We start from the raw sequence: 19,474 nt of genomic DNA, 5'->3' as shown, positions 1-19,474 counted from the left end.
CTACAGTAACTAAAGTTTTCAAACAATTGTAGTGGAGTAAAAGTAAAATATTTGCCTCTGAAATGTAGTGGAGTAAAAGTACAATATTTGCCTCTGGAAATTGGAAATACTCCAGTAAAGTATAAGTACCTCAGAATGTTACTTAAGTACAGTTCTTAGTTACTTTACACCACTGATTAGAACACACAGGACGCTCTGACACAGCTTCACAGGGTCCATCACCAGACTGATTTATTTCATATGCCATTCAACCACAACTCACACACACAGTGAACACATGATCATAGAGGACATGGTATATAATATAATATTCACTGCATGTGACATTTGGTTCCCTAAATAAAGCGGGTCCCCAGCTCATAAATAAAGGGGGTCCCCAGCTAACAGAGTTAATAGAGCATCACAATCAGTTTAAACCCCTTTAAACCCATTTTACACTATATTCTAAAGTAGCAGATCAGATCTACAAGCTCATACAGTAGCTTGTATTTTCTAAACATTTTCAAAAATCTGGAATAATCTTGGGGGGTCCCTGGCACTAAATATCTTGAGAAGGGGGTCCGTGGCCATAATACATATCAATGTGGGGGTCCCTGCTGTGCCTGTCCTCCTTTCTGAGGTTCTGCTGGTGGTCCTAGACACGAGGCTATAGTATCAGAGACAGTAAAAGGCCATGAAGAAGATCTGTTCAGACACTGAGACACAGGCTAATTAACAGGTGAAGGTAATGGGTAATCAACACATGTGTGATTAATACAGGGATTACAAGCAAAAGGAAGAGATGAGGCGACATCTGGTGGACAAGTATGGAAGTACAGGAGGAGACTGGAGGAACAGGCAGTCCACAGCTCAGACATCAGAACTCCTGCTTCATCACAGCATCACTTCATCTCTTCACCACCTAAGAGGAAAAGAACAACGCTACTGTCAGTGGTGGTAAAAATACAACATTTTTTTTACTTAAGTAAAAGTATAAATACTGCAATGTAGAAATCAGTGGTGTAAAGTAACTAAGTACATTTACTTAAGTACTGTACTTAAGTACAATTCTGAGGTATTTGTACTTTACTTGAGTATTTCCAATTTCCAAAACTTTACTTCTACTCCATTACATATCAGTGGCAAATATTGTACTTTTACTCCACTACAATTATTTGAACACTTTAGTTACTAGTTACTTTGCAGATATAAATGATTATATTATAAAACATACCACTAACCATTAACCACTTTAGCCCTGTTTTATACATAGGCTATTTGAAAATAGCAGATCTACAAGCTCACAACGCATCGCGACGCGTTGTGAGCTTGTAGATCAGCTATTTTCAAACATTTTAGTACTTTTACTTTTGGTACTTTAAGTATATTTTGATGCCAATACTCAAGTAACATTTTGAACACAGGCCTTTAACTTGTTACAGAGTATTTTTATATTGTGGTATTGCTACTTTTACTTTACATTTGAGTATTTTTTCCACCACTGGTAGAAATACTCTGTTACAAGTAAAAGTACCAGTATTCAAAATTGACTTGAGTAAAAGTACAAAATTATTGGCATCAAAATAAGTACTCATTATGCACAATGTCCCATTTCACAAGTTTCCAAAAGTATAAAATCCTTTGAAAATAGCTGATCTACAAGCTCACGAGGTGTCGACGCGTTGAGAGCTTGTAGATTAAGTACACTACTTGAGTAAATGTACTTAGTTACTTTCCACCACTGGCTACTGTTAATTACCATATCTGTGCAAAAAAATAATATTGACATTGAGAATATTGGTGATGATGAGGATCTATTGAGATAAAGATAAAAAGCATTCTGTAAAGCTCTACCTTCCTATTCATCAGAAATCAAGCCTCAGATGGTGTAACACTGAGCTGAGCTCAAGCAGCTTAACCCATTTAGACCAGGAAAGCATCTTTTCAGTGCATTTTTGCTTGTGAGCTTGTATATCTGCTATTTTTGAATTGCCAAATAAATCTAAAATGACAGAGATTGTTCCCGGATTGAATGGGTTAATAAGCAATGTGAATTAATTTAGTCATTATACACAAAAATAAAGTAAAGAATCACAGTCATGGATTGTGGAATTGCCATCCCTATTATGAGGCCATGGTGTTATGTGCTGTTTACGGGAACCTTGAATGGGAGTTAAATAGATTGTTCTTGCATTAATTTACGTACCTGGTGGTCGTACACACTCCTCCTGTCTGTTCACCAAGTCCTGGAGTAATGGCATTATACACTTATTAGAGTACTGATTACATTTAAGGACAAAAGTACAGAACCACATTTCCAACAATGAATAAACTGATAAAGCCTGAGTTTCTTTATCACAATTTTAACTTCATAACTCACACTTCCAATTTGTGTAGGTAGGCTGTTGGCAAGAAAAGTGTTTGAGATATACAGTAAAAAATCCTAAACTCACAATTAAGGCCTTTTTCATAAAATGTTATAGTGGGCTTCCATCAATAAACTACTAAAAGCTGTTCTGAGTTCGAAAACAGAATTAGAAAAATGTGTACCTACCAACTTTGTCAACGTTTCATAGACAGCAGCTTTGATTCCCTTCTGATGCTTTGAGAAAACACGACCTGTCACTTCAGTGCATCCTGAAAGGAAAACCACCATGACAGGAAAAAGATATTTAGTAATTTAACAATGTAAATGACCAGAATGATGTACCTCTGTACCAGCGTGAATGTTGTGCGTACATAACAAGTTACAATATACACTAGGTCTAATTCTTTCACATGAATTACATGTATGAAAATGTTAAAATCATAGAAAGTACAATTTGGATACTACTGTATAAATCATTCTGAAGTATTTTAGATATATGTTGGCGACAAAACTATATCCCACTTGAATCCTGCCCTCTTTCAGCTACATAAAGTGCCGGCATGGCGATCTCAGAGACCATTGAATCTGGCTTTCTTTTTTACCAAAAAAATTACATTTTATAATTTGTATAACATGTACACAATATACTGTGTTTGTGTTTATATCATTGAGTGTATTTGAATAATATATTTAAATATACAAAACATGACAAAAATATATTTGGGACACATTATATATTTTGAAGTGTTTGAAGTCAATTAACATTGAGCAGGAAGCTCGTAGTGTGCTCCCATTTCATGACTTTCCCTAAAAACGATATATCTGTGTAAGAATGTAAATTCACCTCTGAATGTGGGCCTCTTAGTGGGATCCTTGTCCCAGCACCTCTCCATGAGGTCAACTAGCTCCTCTATTCCATCTGCTTTGCTCTGATCAATTGTGTGAAGATCAGGTCTGTCTCCCTGCATCATAATCCTGAATAACTGTACATCACGATTTACCCCTACAACAAATACAGAATAGATATTTGTTTGTGCGTGGGCACGTACATGCGTGCGTAAGGTTTGAAATGTGAATACATAGTTATGAATGAGTACATAGTGGTTGTTATGTACATAGTGGTATAAATAATAATAATGATAATACAAATAATAATACATGTATTTCTTTAGCACTATTCTCAAAACACATTGCTTTACACAGCAACTATGACAAATAAAAACAGATAGTTGAAAGGCTCATTACCAAATATCACAAATCAAGCATGTTGATTGTAAGTGAAATTCCTTTTTCTACAACCACTTAGTTGAAACTCTACTGTATGTGTGCTGCTGTATACATTAATGTCATACTTACTGTATATGTGCTACTGTATATATTCATTTCATACTTACTGTATGTGTGCTGCTGTATACATTGACATGAAACAGTGGATAATTTACCTGCTGGATAGGGCTCCTTTCCAGTAAGAATGGTCCAGAGGAGTATGCCATAACTAAATACAAATATGTTAAAAAAAGGTTGGTTTGAAACTGTTTTCACATAATAAATAAATGTAATGACTATATCAACAGCATTCCTTCAAGAGTTTACCTGTAAACATCATAAGAGCGGACAAGACGGTAGTGCTGTTCACAGGCCTCTGGGGCAGTGTAGAACAGAGTACCTCCTTCATCACCTTTGTTGCTGGTATTCAAAACACCGGTGGACACCATAGAGAGGCCAAACTCTATCTGTTAAAAGAAAGAGGATAACAGAGCATTTTAGGCCTTCCTGCTTTGATTGAAGCCCAGTGAAGAGAAGCAGTGAGGGCAAATGGCATGGCAATATGCATCATGGTCTGAAATTGGAATCGAACCCTTGAGGTTACGTTGTTAATTGATAGAGCAAAGTGGGTGCTCAATTAGTTTTTTTAAATATTGTTTTAATTGTTTTTCAGAATCAGCATTTTACACAAATGTGGTCGCGGCTTTATATGATAGATATAATAAAGCATAGTAATAATAATAATAATAATAATAATACTAATAGTCATAATCATAATCAGAGATGTCAGGGAGAAAACAATTAAATAATAATAATAATAATAATAATAATAATAATAATAATAATAATAATAATGGGAATTAACCGAATTATCATATTCACAACGGGAGTTTTTAGTTCTTGGCTAAATCCGTTTATTTCTGTCGCATAATAGTTTTATCTTGTAGCCTATATATCAGTAGTGTGTGGTCTAAATTACTGAAATCACATTTGAAATCTCGTCTCGCGATACTTCCGCCTTCCGTCCGGACTAATAGAGCATCGCAGTTCCTGCCCACTTCCTGGTTTTTCCTGGTGCCGGAAGAAAAAACTCAATGCACTTTTCCCATTGACATTTGCAAAAATATTTATATCTATTAATTTAAGCCTCGAATCAAGCCATCATGACTTGACATGAATCATGACCATAAAACGTTTTTTTCTGTGATTTTTTTTAATTTTATATTTAATTATATGATATACTATATTTAATAAATACCCTTGTTTTGCCGTTTAAAAAAAAAAAAAATCACAGAATCAAACGTTTTATGGTCATGATTCATGTCATGTCATGATGGCTTGATTCGAGGCTTAAATTAATAGATATAAATATGTTTGGAAATGTCAATGGGAAAAATGCATTGAGTTTTTTCTTCCGGCACCCGGAGGGGGCGGGAACTGCGATGCTCTATGGCGGAGGGAAGTATCATGAGACGAGATTTCAAACGTGATTTCAGTAAAACAGATTTGTAAACAGTAATGGCGGCGCCCGTGTAGCAATAGCATTCTAGCGACATCAGATGGACCACACTTATGATGAGATAACGACCTCAAATAAAGGTAAGGACAACGCCTAGGTCGAAATTCTCCTTTAAGCTGAATACCCTAGTAATCCTGTACCTGGCCTGTAGACCCGTTCGCAACTTGGTGTGAGGGGAGTTTCTCACTTGAACTGAGTCAATGGGTACCTAGACATGAAAAATCAAAGAGGTGCTCGTCCGCCATAGTGCCACGAATGGCGCAATGGCCAAATCAAATATGGCCGCCATCGGCTATGAATAAAATCCAACTTTTTTGTTTCTGAGTGTATATACACATGCAATACCTCCATTTTGACTAATTATGGGGTGGGGAATTCATTTCTGATATTGTTATGACCATTTTGGGTGATTTTGACCTTAATTGACCTAATGTGACCTAATAGAGTGTTGAAATGAGCAAATAAAAGTGATATAGACCTACAAAAATGATATACAAATAAAATCATAACACAAAATCAGATACATTCTCTCAAGGTGCACCATATGTGTGCATGCAGGTTATTGTGATGGATTTTTACAGGAGGGATTTTCAATTTTTCCATGGCAGAATATGATGCACGGAACTCCAGCAGCACGGCACCCACATCGGCGAGTGTCACACTTGCCTGCACACTTGCATACTGTGAGCAGACTTGGTGGTAAGGCCTTCAGACACTTTGATGGCAGGAGTGTGCCAAAGTGTTGTTCCATTGGTGCTAGTCTTGCCTCGGGTTCCTTGGCTGTCGAAAGCAGGTGGCAAGCCCTACTGTATGCACCAGAAAGGCACCTCTTTGGATGTGTCCTCTGATCACACTACTTGTGGGAGGGAGAGCATCAATTCCAGCACTGGCACTAGTACAATTTTCTACCCTGAGGTCATCAAATGTCTTGGCTGTTGTACTTGACCTGGCCCCTGCCCAGACACGTACCAAGTACTTCTCTGCCAACGCTGCGTCTTGTTCGGTCAAGGTGTCTGCCTCTCCAAAATTTGACAGGTATTGCACTGGGTCAGAAGCCATAGCTGCATGTTTGGTCCCCACCTTGCTCATGCAGTCATCTCCAGTCAGGATATGTGCCTTGATCACTGTCTTGGCTAGTGGTGCTCCAAGACGAGAGACTGCTTGATGCAATGGAAGCATGCGCTGCTTTTCACCAGTGCCATACTGCTGCCAGATCTCCTTCATCCCCAGTGCTTGGAAGTATGGGGTGTAGTATAAAAGTAATGCAAAGGTGTCTGTATCATTGGAGACTACGACAACTCTCTTGCACTTTTTCACACGAACAGCCCACTCCACATGCACCACCAGCCTGGTGTCAGCCTCCTCAATCCAGTTCAAGAGGTCAGGGATCTCTTTGCCACCAGCCGCCTTTGCTGGGAGCACCTCATCATCAGAGACAACAGAGCTGACAATGATGGTAGCATTGCCACAGGCTTGATTGCACACCATATCCCGAACTAACAGCTGGAGATTCCGTTTGTTCTGCTCAGATGCCCAGAACTTGTCAAGTTGCTGAGGGATGGGTGTGTCTCTGTTCATGCCAATGATGTCGATGCCTGTTGAGTCTGTACGCCGCATGCGCTCCCCTTCCTTTAGAGACCTCTCAATGTAGGAATCAAGCACGAGATGCATGAACTCTGGCTCTTGGCAGAGGGATAATGTTGAGCTGATGATAGCGTTGATGACAGCACCTAAAGTAGGGAATCGTCCTAGTGGCATCTGCCGCATCTTCGACATGAAGTCTACCACAACGTGAGTGGCAAGAGTAGACTTCGGACTCCATTGGGTGAGGTCAAGTCCAGGCTCAATCTCACTGACAAGTTTTGACTTGTTGACATGAGCCGGAAGGTCACCATCAAACAGGGGAGATGCTGGAAGCACATCATGGGTAAGTACCTGCCGGATGTTCATGCCCCGCTCCTTAGCAATGTCCACACTCCTATGTGCCTCAGCCATGTCTTTGGGTGAGACCAACTTCTGCTCTTTCATAATGGTTGTTGGTGTCTTCTGTGGTTGCTCGTTGAATTGAGGTAGCTTCCTCTTTGATATGGTTGTGCTAATTTTCTTGGTCTTCTCGACTAACCTCTCCTGCCTGTATGAACAGTAGACACGTTCCCCATTTCTGAGACAGTTGAGCAAGCGTGGAGCAACCCTTCTGTCAACAGCCTGCTTTGTGAGCAGATTGTGCAGTGGCACAGGCACATTGACCGTTATTGAGTATGGGTTCTGCCGTTCTAGCACGAAGTCCAGCAGCTTCGCCACATTCTGGTTGAATGTAAGGCGGCGAGTGGTGCTCAGTGCATGCTGGAGATGGCATTCTGTCTGTTTCATGGTGTGGTTGTTGGTGAGAAGGTTGAGGACATTGGTGATCGACCCAATCTCGTGGAACAAGAGCTCGAACTCTGCCACAGTATTTGCATTGTGTGTGGCTCCTACTACATAGTGACCTCCAGGACCCTTCGACACTCGCTGAATGGTCTGCTCGACCTTCATGTCACCTCCTACAGCACAGAACCAGCCTTGGTGATCCTGAACAACCCACTGGCCTATAGAAAAGCGCCGGTAGAGCTCAGGATGTGTGAACTCTAGCACCTTGATTTGTTCAAGATACCATGAGCCATGATGCAGGTAGTTTATGGCGTCACATTCTGCAAAGATCGGCATAGAGTCCTCGACAGTAGCAGCATGTAGATTCCAGTTTCCTTCTCTTTCAGAGACTAGAGCATTCTTGATGACGGCCACCAACTCCAGCCAAACTCCAAAAAATTGGCAGAGCTCTGACTTGGCCTCACACTCCTTCTCAAACTCCAGAAAGTCCTGATTCAACTTCTCTACTTGTCCAATTAGGGCCTCAAACTGCTCTGGGCAATGTTGATTTGTAGCCAGCATAGAGTGCAGTGCCTCTACCTGTGCTAGCACTGGATATGCAGCTTTGTCCTTGTTGTGCCAGAACATCTCCCACTGGAGTGACCTGATCACATCCTCCACAATCAGCATCCCAGTGAGAGCCCGGACATAATGGCTGCCGTTTAACACTGACTCTATCACACCAGGTCCAAACACGGCACACTCAACCAGTGTGTCATCCGGGCCAGAACCTCGAAGCAGTTTTCCCTGGCATCTGAGCAGAACACGAGTCCAATGGAAAGGGCCCATGCAGAGGAAGAGATCCTTGAACTGTTCTGTCTCGTGCAGGTAAATATCTACAGCTGGGGCGAACACGCCTTCATCGCACCATATCGCCATTGATACCTGATTTAATTGTCTACGAACACTCTGGAAGTTGGTGAGGCATTGCCTGACGGTAGCACGCTCAGTGATGGGTCTTGGTATGACAGTGAGGAAGCCAACACGCATTATCGGCACCACAGTAGATGAGACAAGTTTGTGCACAGCGGCCCATATAAGAGGGTCTCCTGCTGGTGCACCACAGCGGATCAAACTGATCAAGAATTCTCTCTTTGCAGATACACTTCGGGCAGTTGGCATGTTGAGTAATGTTGCTTGCTTGTTTTCAGGATGCAGCAACATGTCTGGTGGCAGGGCAGGTCGAACTACTGGCTTGGCATGGGGAGGTACAACAGCCGAGACATTTGATGACCTCAGGGTAGAAAATTATACTAGTGCCAGTGCTGGAATTGATGCTCTCCCTCCCACAAGTAGTGTGATCAGAGGACACATACAAAGAGGTGCCTTTCTGGTGCATAGGGCTTGCCACCTGCTTTCGACAGCCAAGGAACCCGAGGCAAGACTAGCACCAATGGAACATAGGTGGGAGGAGCACTTTGGCACACTCCTGCCATCAAAGTGTCTGAAGGCCTTACCACCAAGTCTGCTCACAGTATGCAAGTGTGCAGGCAAGTGTGACACTCGCCGATGTGGGTGCCGTGCTGCTGGAGTTCCGTGCATCATATTCTGCCATGGAAAAATTGAAAATCCCTCCTGTAAAAATCCATCACAATAACCTGCATGCACACATATGGTGCACCTTGAGAGAATGTATCTGATTTTGTGTTATGATTTTATTTGTATATCATTTTTGTAGGTCTATATCACTTTTATTTGCTCATTTCAACACTCTATTAGGTCACATTAGGTCAATTAAGGTCAAAATCACCCAAAATGGTCATAACAATATCAGAAATGAATTCCCCACCCCATAATTAGTCAAAATGGAGGTATTGCATGTGTATATACACTCAGAAACAAAAAAGTTGGATTTTATTCATAGCCGATGGCGGCCATATTTGATTTGGCCATTGCGCCATTCGTGGCACTATGGCGGACGAGCACCTCTTTGATTTTTCATGTCTAGGTACCCATTGACTCAGTTCAAGTGAGAAACTCCCCTCACACCAAGTTGCGAACGGGTCTACAGGCCAGGTACTGGATTATAGCATCTATTGACCATTTTAGGAATTTATATAATAACCGTCTATTACCTGTATGCAACTGTTTTAACTGATTGCTGTTAACATGCAACTGTTTTAACTGTTTGTGTCAACCTTATTGTTTTTCTTGTTGTTCTTATGTTATTTATATGTGTGTAATCTCTGCATCATTGTAAATGAGGGTCTCCCTCAATGATCTCTCTGAGAATCTTAAATAAAGGTTGAATGAATGAAATGCTCATGGCCTATGTGTTTCTTGCTTGGCAACCATAGAAACCTGTATATGCCCTAAATATAAGCTCCCATAGTAACAGAGACAGATATTATAGTACAAAAAGGTTATTCAAAGATCGTTCAAAGGGGGGAAAGATAGAGAGAAGTAAAGAAATGTTTAGCCCTCAGTAAACAAGGAACCCTTTCATTCTGTTGACTGGGGGGAATATTCATATTTTCCAAGTAATTCAGAAAGGGGTTCCAGGAAACATAGAATAGGTATTTTTGACCTGCTTTTGCCAATTTTCTTTATTGATATAAATGAATTCAAAAGTGACCTGAATGGATACACACGTGGGCGTGCGCACCCACGCGCGCGCGTGCGTGCGTGCGTGCGTGCGTGCGTGCGTGCGTGCGTGCGTGCGTGCGTGCATACCTTGGCATCCAGTAGTACATTGTCCGGTTTCAGGTCCGAGTGCACAACCGGTGGTTTCTTGCTGTGAAGGAAGTTCATGGCCACGGCCACCTGGTTGGCCAGACGGAAAGCCAGGGCCCGGGGTGGAGGCCCAGACAGGGCCTTCTGGAGGGACAGCAGGGAGCCTCTCTGCATCAGCTCCATTACTATACCATGCCTCTCTATACAGCCCAGCTTAGGGACAGGGGGAATGCCCCGGTACATCCCATAGACCTTGGGCATAAACGCTGCAGAGTCCATGTAACCAGCCTCTCGCCCCAGGGCGGTGGAAAAGGTGTCAGAGCTGCAGTATGGAAGGAGACAGTTTAAGAGGAGAAAGACAGAAGTTAGAATCCAGTTACGTGAGGCTGACTTTGATAGGACTGAAGATTATGCAATATGTGATTGATTAGTGCGAAAGAATCAACCAGTTGCTGATAAAAGTCCTATAATAATTCATCATACCCAACATGAAGCAGCTTAATGGCAACGTCAAAGCCCCAGTCCTTGTGGCTGGCCTTATAGACACATGTAAAGCCCCCTGAGCCGAGCTCTGTCCAGTCCTCCAGACTTTCATCGCCAATTGTCTCTCTGCCCCGGGCTGCCATCTCTAACAAAGGACAGAACCGCAAAATATTAAAATCTAGAGAGCAGTAATAATACGCCAATTAATATGATAATATATCTTTCCATAAGAAATCAAACAATAATCACATACAATATTTGTACAGTTTAAGTCTACTGACAATGCATATATTTCCATTGTTAAAATTAAAGTTAGTGAAGCCATGCTTACTCCCACACAACACATTGACATAATATTGTTTCTTAGCCTCATATGCAAGTAGGAAACTTTTACATTCACTTAGTTTCATCAGAGTAGGACTGACAAAGGATTTGCAAACTGATTAGAAGAAAGGCCCCATTATTGGCCTATCACCAGACATTATATAAGGTTTATTTCCGCTAGTCTGTGCCTAATGCCTTGTCTATAAGACCAGCAGGAAAACAAACACATATGGTCACTTCTGTTAGTAAACATCCATGATGGTGAAAGTCAAATCCAACATGGTGACGGGCAATTTGAATGTGTGTCTCCAGAGCTATAAACTCGTAAACCCTGGACCAATCAGTGCTTAACTTTGTATTCATGATGCCAGTAGGCAGTGTTGGGCAGTAGCTAGCTACAAGTAGCGACGCTACATAGCTTAACTACATTTCCCAGTAGCGTGATGGTAGCGTCGCTCCTTTTGAACCAAGTAGCGTTTTCTGTAGTGTAGCTATTTTTAGACCCAAGTAGTGATGTAACGTCCATCAACGCTACGTGCTCCTCTCTGGAGAAAAGTTGACTGCTAAATAAAGTTTTGTGAAGAAAAAAAAAATCCACTGAGAAATTCCATGATGATTGGTTGGTTTAGATATGACGACTCACAATTGGGTAAGGAACATTACGGGTAGGCCAATCAGAGGCAGGATAGGGCGGGTCATGCCAAACCAGGAAGTAAATCAAAACAGACAGTCCACATGAAGAGCAGTCCGCAGTGGGATCCATAATAACGTGTCCGCGATACTTTTCAGTTGTGTGGTACTTTTAGATGGATCATACAGTAACAGAAAGACCTATCCACCGTCCCAGCCATGGCTGTTGATAGCAGCCACAGAGCATGGATCACAGACAATATATTATAACTCTATGATCACAGACGGAGCCAGCTAGTTTTGATAGCATTAGAAGCAGTGTTGCCAAATTGTGCGAAAGAAACAAGTAACCAGGTCTATGAAAATAAGCCCCAAATAAGCTGATGAAAAGCTTGACATAACCATTGCATTGTCAACTGTTCCCAAACAGCACACAAGTCAATGCCCTTTTTGGACGGCAAGCGCAAGCGGACGTCCTAGTGAACAGATATCAGGCATCTGACCAAAAGGGGGAGTTAACCTCCGAAGCTATTTAGAGAGAGGCGGGGCGTCGGTGAAAAAGGGGCGGTGTTGCCAAATTGTGCGAAAGAAACAAGTAACCAGGTCTATGAAAATAAGCCCCAAATAAGCTGATGAAAAGCTTGACATAACCATTGCATTGTCAACTGTTCCCAAACAGCACACAAGTCAATGCCCTTTTTGGACGGCAAGCGCAAGCGGACGTCCTAGTGAACAGATATCAGGCATCTGACCAAAAGGGGGAGTTAACCTCCGAAGCTATTTAGAGAGAGGCGGGGCGTCGGTGAAAAAGGGGCGGGGTTTGGTAAGGAATGCTCTCTTTGTGGGAAAAAGGGGGCGGGTTTGCTAAAAAAGGGTCCGGAACGCGTCATCATTGCTTGTTTGCCACCGATTGGTTGCTGCAACTTGGATTCATGCAGGGAGACGCCCCCTCTTTGCTCCGAAACATTTTGAACGGCCGCCATTGTTGTCACAGGCACTGTGGAGAAGTAGGCAGACTATGGAGGCATCAGAATTTTTTATTAAATTATAGAATGCACCAAAACATTAATAAGTGTCGACTTGTATTTAAGCCACAATAAAGTCCCGATTTTATTTTTGATATGTTTTGGACATATTTAGCATAGTTTCAGGTGATTTTCTGTGATCCTGTGTTCATTTAAGAGCATTGAAATGTCACCTTAAAATTAATTTTCATCAATTACAGAATGTACCTAAAACATTTAATTGTCCAATAAATATAAAGGTAATAAAGGTCCGACTTTATTTTTGATATTTTTTGGGGGTTTATTTAGCATAGTTTTAGATGATATTCTGTGCACATTTTCTTCATTTAAGCACCACTGAGCTCCCCATAACGTCTCACTCTCTCTCTCTGTACAGTGTAGCCTAACAGTCAGTGTTGGGACGTAACGCGTTACAAGTAACGCCGTTATTTTTTTTCAGTAACTAGTACTCTAACGCATTCTTTTTTTATTTCAGTAACTCAGTTACCGTTACTACATGGTGCGTTACTCCGTTATTTTTTATATAGTATTTATATATACAGCGAGGCGAACAGTGACTGAGAATTGTACTTAAGTAGAGTACTTGAGTAAATGTACTTATTTACTTTACACCAGTCTGTGTGTTGCGGAGACCCGCTGTGATGGCTTTGCAAGCTCTCTCTCTCTCTCTCGCTCGCTCGCTCTCTCTCTCTCTTAACAGCGTGTGTGTGTTTCTGGGACTAGTAGTAGGAATACCACGATAACGCAATGGTGATTATGAACCACGTACCCAAACCCGTTAAAGGCTGCTTTTCCCAAGCTGAAATCTGCACTTAAACTGCAAGGCTGCAACCAGGAAAGTTACATGACTCACTCGCCCAGGTGGTGTCAATAATAGGCTACTAATCACCGTAATCGTAATAAAATTCAGAATCACAGCGCTGCCTGTTTCGGATTCCGCACATTAAAGTATATTAATTCATTTGTTCGTCTATTTATTAACTGCGTCTGCTACTGCAGTCCCTGCGGTACATGAAAAGTCCTGTTACAGTCAAGGATCACCTTCAACCTGGTGTTTGCACTTTCTCCATTTATGGTCCGTACATCTCTATAAACGTTCAGATTTCAAATATAAAGTGCTTACCCCATGCCCACGGATGTTACAATTATGCACGGGACTCTCAAAAGTACCCGTATATTCTGTATTAATCAATGAAAAGCATTTTAATCCGATCAGTGGCCATTTTTTCATAATGTATTGGAGTGCAATACACCTACCAACCGATAGGGTCACTCAGTTGAAAGCATATGGAGAAAATGGCCACCGATCAGATTAAAATGCTTTTTATTGAACAATACGGATGATACGGGTACTTTTGAGAGCCCGTATATACATGTAACCTCCGTCGCCATGGGATAAGCACTTTATATTTGAAATATGAACGTTTATGTAGATGTACATGGGCCATAAATGGAGAAAGTGCAAACACCAGGTTCATCCATGTTCATCCATGACGGTCGTGACAGTCGACTGTCGTGTATCCATGGCTATTACTCCCTCTAACATTTCCCATGTTTTTAGTTTATTGAAATAATGTCATGCATATTTGTCCAGTGCATAGCCTACTGCAGGCCTTGTTGACTAGATTTAGAAGAGATTTTTAAGCTCTTGCTCCTGAAATGATCGATTATTTTTGAGGGGAAACGCCATCATTTAACATGCAAGTCAATGGGTGAGAAGCAGAGATTGCCAGGCGCAAATGGTAGTGTAGGTAAATGCAAATGCATGTCAAGTTGATCAACAGATTGTATTATTCTCCAATGCAATAACAGTACTGAAATGAAGGGCAATAATGGGAGCCCTTTTTTTTATAAAGTAACTTAAAAGTTACTTTTCACAGTAACGCATTACTTTTTGGTGTAAGTAACTAGTAATGTAACCGAGTTACTTTTAAATGAAGTAACTAGTAATGGTAACTAGTTACAACGGTGTCTAACCGAGTTATACTTCTCCAGTACAATGGTGTCTAACCGAGTTATACTTCTCCAGTACAATGGTGTCTAACCGAGAGTTATACTTCTCCAGTACAACGGTGTCTAACCAAGAGTTATACTTCTCCAGTACAACGGTGTCTAACCGAGAGTTATACTTCTCCAGTACAACGGTGTCTAACCGAGAGTCCATGCAGATCACAGTTGACAAATATTATATATTATCGGAGCTATTATTAATGTTATCGGTTTCATCGGTATGACGTCATAATTCCTGATATCGAACCGATAATTATCGGGCCGATACTTATCGTGCACTAATAATTTTATCGCAAATTATTTTTATATTTTTCTCTGTTGTTGGTGACAACTCTAGTGCGTCCCATGGACGCCACGACGGTGTCATGAATGCGTCCTTTCACAATATTGTGTGTCAGCGACGCACGACGCAGGCCTATGAGCATCTCTGCTCAGTGCGGCTGCAGAGTTCATGTGCAACATCTTGCATGCGTGGCTGTGGCTTTACAGTTTTCCTTCGCCGTGTCTTTAGGTCACCCCCAGGGACCCCTAAGGGAGGGGGGGGGGGGGAACCGCGGACCTCCCCTTTTTTTTTTCTCCATCCCATGATTTTGTACCCCCAAACGCTATTTTCTTTGTGGGGGGGGGGGGGGGGGGGGGCCTGCACCGTCCACCATGACATCTATGTTATTCTTTCTTGTTTGTCAACAGATAACTAATAGATAGCTGCTATTTCACTGTAGGCAGAAAATGAATGACATTATGGGGTGGGGAAAAGAAAAGGCAAACTAAAATAAATACATACAGTAGGCTACATAAGAGGGAAAAGATAATCTAGAGCAGTGGTTCTCAACCTGTGGGTCGGTACCCCCAGGGGGGTCCCCACATGATTTTGGGGGGGGGTCCCCAGATGACAGTGAAGTGACCATTTATGGACTTTTAAGGCCTTTTTAATACAAAAAAAAGTAGACCATTACAATCAACAAACTATACTATAAAAACTGTTCAAATATTGGCCAAATAGTCAAATAATATAAGAAAGAGGCAACAATTATTGTGAATATAGCAGATCTACAAGCTCACAACGCTTCGCATTGTGTGGCGTTGTGAGCTTGCAGATCTGCTATTTTCGCAAATTGTATCTTCTGGAACCAAGTCAAACAAAATAATGCCTCAACTCCTACATTCCAAGTGCTTGTCAGGGTGGGGGGTCCCCAGTTCAAATATGATTATTTTGGGGGGTCACGGCCTGAACAAGTTGAGAACAACTGATCTAGAGTAGTGTTGATAATTCATTATTCTATATATATTTATTTGGATTTAAATACAGTCTAAATTGATCAATTGATTTTACTTACAAAATGAGGAATATATAGGAATATTATTTTAAAATGACAGTTTTGTTTGACATCACACATTATACATTATAATAAACAATCAAACTGAGCATGTATTGCCTGCCTATTTGTTTGGTGGAAAGTTGTTCTTGATCATGAAGTTGATAAAAAAATTATTTAAAAAAGTAGTGTCGATGTAGCTAGCTACTTTTGCCATGTAGCTTGTAGTGTAGCTTGCTACATTTCTCTGGCGATAGCTTCCGTTGTAGTTGAGCTACATTTAATCGAGAGTAACTGGTAGTGTAGCTTGCTACATTTTCCAAGTAGCTTGCCCATCACTGCTTGTGAGTCACCTCATTGGACTCGGTCTAAAGTCCCTTTCCTTCATTGGTGTTACATAACTCCGCCCCCTCTTCTGATTGGGCGATATTTGATAGTTCCTATGTTTTTCCATAACTCTTGAACAGTTTGTCGTACTATTATTTGGTACAGACTTGTGAGTTTGCAGGTAATTAAGTTCATGAGACAAGCCCCTTCACGGGCGGTGCAAGGCCGGGGCTTGTAAGGAAAACAAGCGCTCCCCTTCCCTCGTTCAGCTACAATAATAATTGCTGCACACGCCACCACATCAAAAGGTTTTCTGAAAAATTGCCAGCCCTGCTCATACACATTTACTGTCCCAGCACTTTGGTCAATCTCGGTTGTTTTAAATGTGCTTTATAAATAAAGTATGATTTGATTTGATCAAGAGTATGAAAATGCAATGCCAAAGTTTAAGTCTGGCTTCAAGTTTGGTCCTTTGTGTGCCAGAGATGTTTCACCAAAACAACATAGTAGCCTTACGTCCTCTTTTGCATCTATTGTCGCATAATGGGATATGGAAAGTGATCGAGAAGGAGCACAGTTTAATACTGTATAATAAAAGATGTGTTTCCCCTGAGCACAGTGGAGAAAAATTTATTAAATTATGGGAACTGACTAAGTTGCAAACTCAAACTACGCTGTCATGGACCCAGGGGCGCCGATTTCTGTCCGCGCTATTGGGTGCTCAACACGCGGTTATTTTCCGGGTTTGTTACCTTTTTGGGGGGTTTTATGTGGTTAATTCAGTTAATTTGGTAAAAAAAAATTAAGTGAAGATGTCAGAGGGTTTTTCTTCGTCTTTTTTTGTGATGAGTTTGTGATGGGTGCTCGTCATTTCTCCTGGGTGCTTTAGCCCCGAGGCACCCACAGTATCGGCGCCCTTGCATGGACCCCATTTGATAGGATTTCCATCTCAGTGGGAACCCAGTCTAGGCTACACTGAAAAATCCTCAGGCTTAATTTAACTCAGAGTGTGGACCCTTATGGGTCCATTTGGTGACATGTGTACACTCTCAGAGTTACAGACTAGAAGTAGGCTAAACTTTTCAGGCCGCGACCCCCCAAAATAATCATATTTGAACTGGGGACCCTCCACCCTGACAAACACTTGGAATTGTAAGCATTACATTTAGTTTGACTCGGTTCCACAGATACATATTGTGGAAATAGCCAAACTACACATAATATTTGACAATTTGGCCAATTTGATATTAAATGTGTTATTAATACATTTAATGGACACTTTATTTGTCTTATGACGGGATACAGTGAGACACTGTAAGACACTGTAACCTGTGCAGCACAGGACAGGGCACGGTGAGACACTGTTGTTGTCCTGCATAGTGCAGGACGGAGCACGGTGAGACACTGTTGTTGTCCTGCATAGTGCAGGACGGGACACAGTGAGACACTGTTGTTGTCCTGCATAGTGCAGGACGGAGCACGGTGAGACACTGTTGTTGTCCTGCATAGTGCAGGACGGAGCACGGTGAGACACTGTTGTTGTCCTGCATAGTGCAGGACGGAGCACGGTGAGACAATGTTGTTGTCCTGCATAGTGCAGGACGGAGCACGGTGAGACACTGTTGTTGTCCTGCATAGTGCAGGACGGGACACAGTGAGACACTGTTGTTGTCCTGCATAGTGCAGGACGGAGCACGAGAGACACTGTTGCTGTCCTGCATAGTGCAGGACGGGGCACGGTTGTTGTCCTGCATAGTGCAGGACGGGGCACGGTGAGACACGGTTGTTGTCCTGCATAGTGCAGGACGGAGCACGAGAGACACTGTTGCTGTCCTGCATAGTGCAGGACGGGACACGTGAGACACTGTTGTTGTCCTGTTTAGTGCAGGACGGGGCACGGTGAGACACTGTTGTTGTCCTGCATAGTGCAGGACGGAGCACGAGAGACACTGTTGCTGTCCTGCATAGTGCAGGACGGGACACGGTGAGACACTGTTGACACGGTGAGACACTGTTGTTGTCCTGCATAGTGCAGGACGGGGCACGGTGAGACACTGTTGTTGTCCCGCATAGTGCAATATAAAGAATGTATCATTTAAGCCCTCTCTCAAAAATAATGAAAAGTGAAACAAACTCAGTTCAACATAGTGTGAAGTATTAATGAAATGCTTCACATGCAATAATAATAATAATAAGGGTAATGATAATAATAATAATAATAATAATAATAATAATAATAATAATAATAATAATAATAATAATAATAACTAGGATGCACTTTAGGAAAATTGCAAGTGTGGCTGCCCATAATAATAATAAGGGTAATAATAATAATAATAATAATAATAATAATAATAATAATAATAATGATAATGATAATAATAACTAGGAAGATGCACTTTAGCAAAATGCAAGCACACGATTCCCAATGTGTCAATTTGACTTAATGTCTTGTGTGGCAACCACACTACTAATACTAATTAATGGGTAATCGGCATCATGATTTATGTGCAAGGGGATCTCATCTTAAACAAGCTCAGTGCTTAATGAGTCTTCCAGTTTAGTAGACCTTGTATTGTGAATTTGTACTTCCATGTACTGATGTTCTCATGTCTTACTAAATAAAGTACATCAATCAACATGTTGAAGTGGATATGTTGTCAGAAAACACCAGGTTCTTACTCTTTTGTCTCTCGGCATTACAGGAGATGACCACTCTCTGGATCTCCTCTTTGTCCAACACCACCGTCTAGTAGGACACACACACACACACACACACACACACACACACACACACACACACACACACACACACACACACACACACACACACACACACACACACACACACACACACACACACACACACACACACACACACACACACACACACACACACACACACACACACACTTTATATGTCTTGATGAATTGAATACACAGGACCACAATGGAAAACAAACTCCCAGGGCTTTTTGTGTTATCCTTTTAGCATTATTGTATAAATGTTCTAGGGTTGCCAACAGCAATACGGGACGGGACGGGTCTCCAACTGTCTGACACAAGGTGCACAGATGTGTCCATTTAACACAGACAATGATGTGCCCGCCCACCTGAGGAAATCTCACACAAGCACACACATACAAAC

The 19,474-nt window shown here is 41.6% G+C and overlaps 1 protein-coding gene across 1 annotated transcript; it reads right to left on the bottom strand.

Moving 5' to 3' along the window:
• Nucleotides 1-229: 229 nt before the first annotated feature.
• Nucleotides 230-19,067, bottom strand: LOC308087838 (receptor-interacting serine/threonine-protein kinase 4-like). The gene is made up of 9 exons (XM_080432033.1): nucleotides 19,009-19,067; nucleotides 10,695-10,839; nucleotides 10,212-10,533; nucleotides 3,941-4,080; nucleotides 3,790-3,842; nucleotides 3,192-3,350; nucleotides 2,534-2,616; nucleotides 2,186-2,225; nucleotides 230-901 (listed from the first exon to the last, which is right to left on the bottom strand). The coding sequence occupies exons 2-9, from the start codon at nucleotides 10,835-10,837 to the stop codon at nucleotides 882-884; spliced, it is 960 nt and encodes a 319-aa protein (XP_080288159.1). The 5' UTR covers nucleotides 10,838-10,839; nucleotides 19,009-19,067; the 3' UTR covers nucleotides 230-881.
• Between the last annotated feature and the right edge of the window lie 407 nt (nucleotides 19,068-19,474).

Source organism: Gymnoscopelus braueri, assembly GCF_963280865.1.
Source record: "Gymnoscopelus braueri genome assembly, chromosome: 7".
Classification (NCBI taxonomy): Eukaryota; Metazoa; Chordata; class Actinopteri; order Myctophiformes; family Myctophidae; genus Gymnoscopelus; species Gymnoscopelus braueri.
This window is presented reverse-complemented; position numbering and strand designations above follow the sequence as displayed.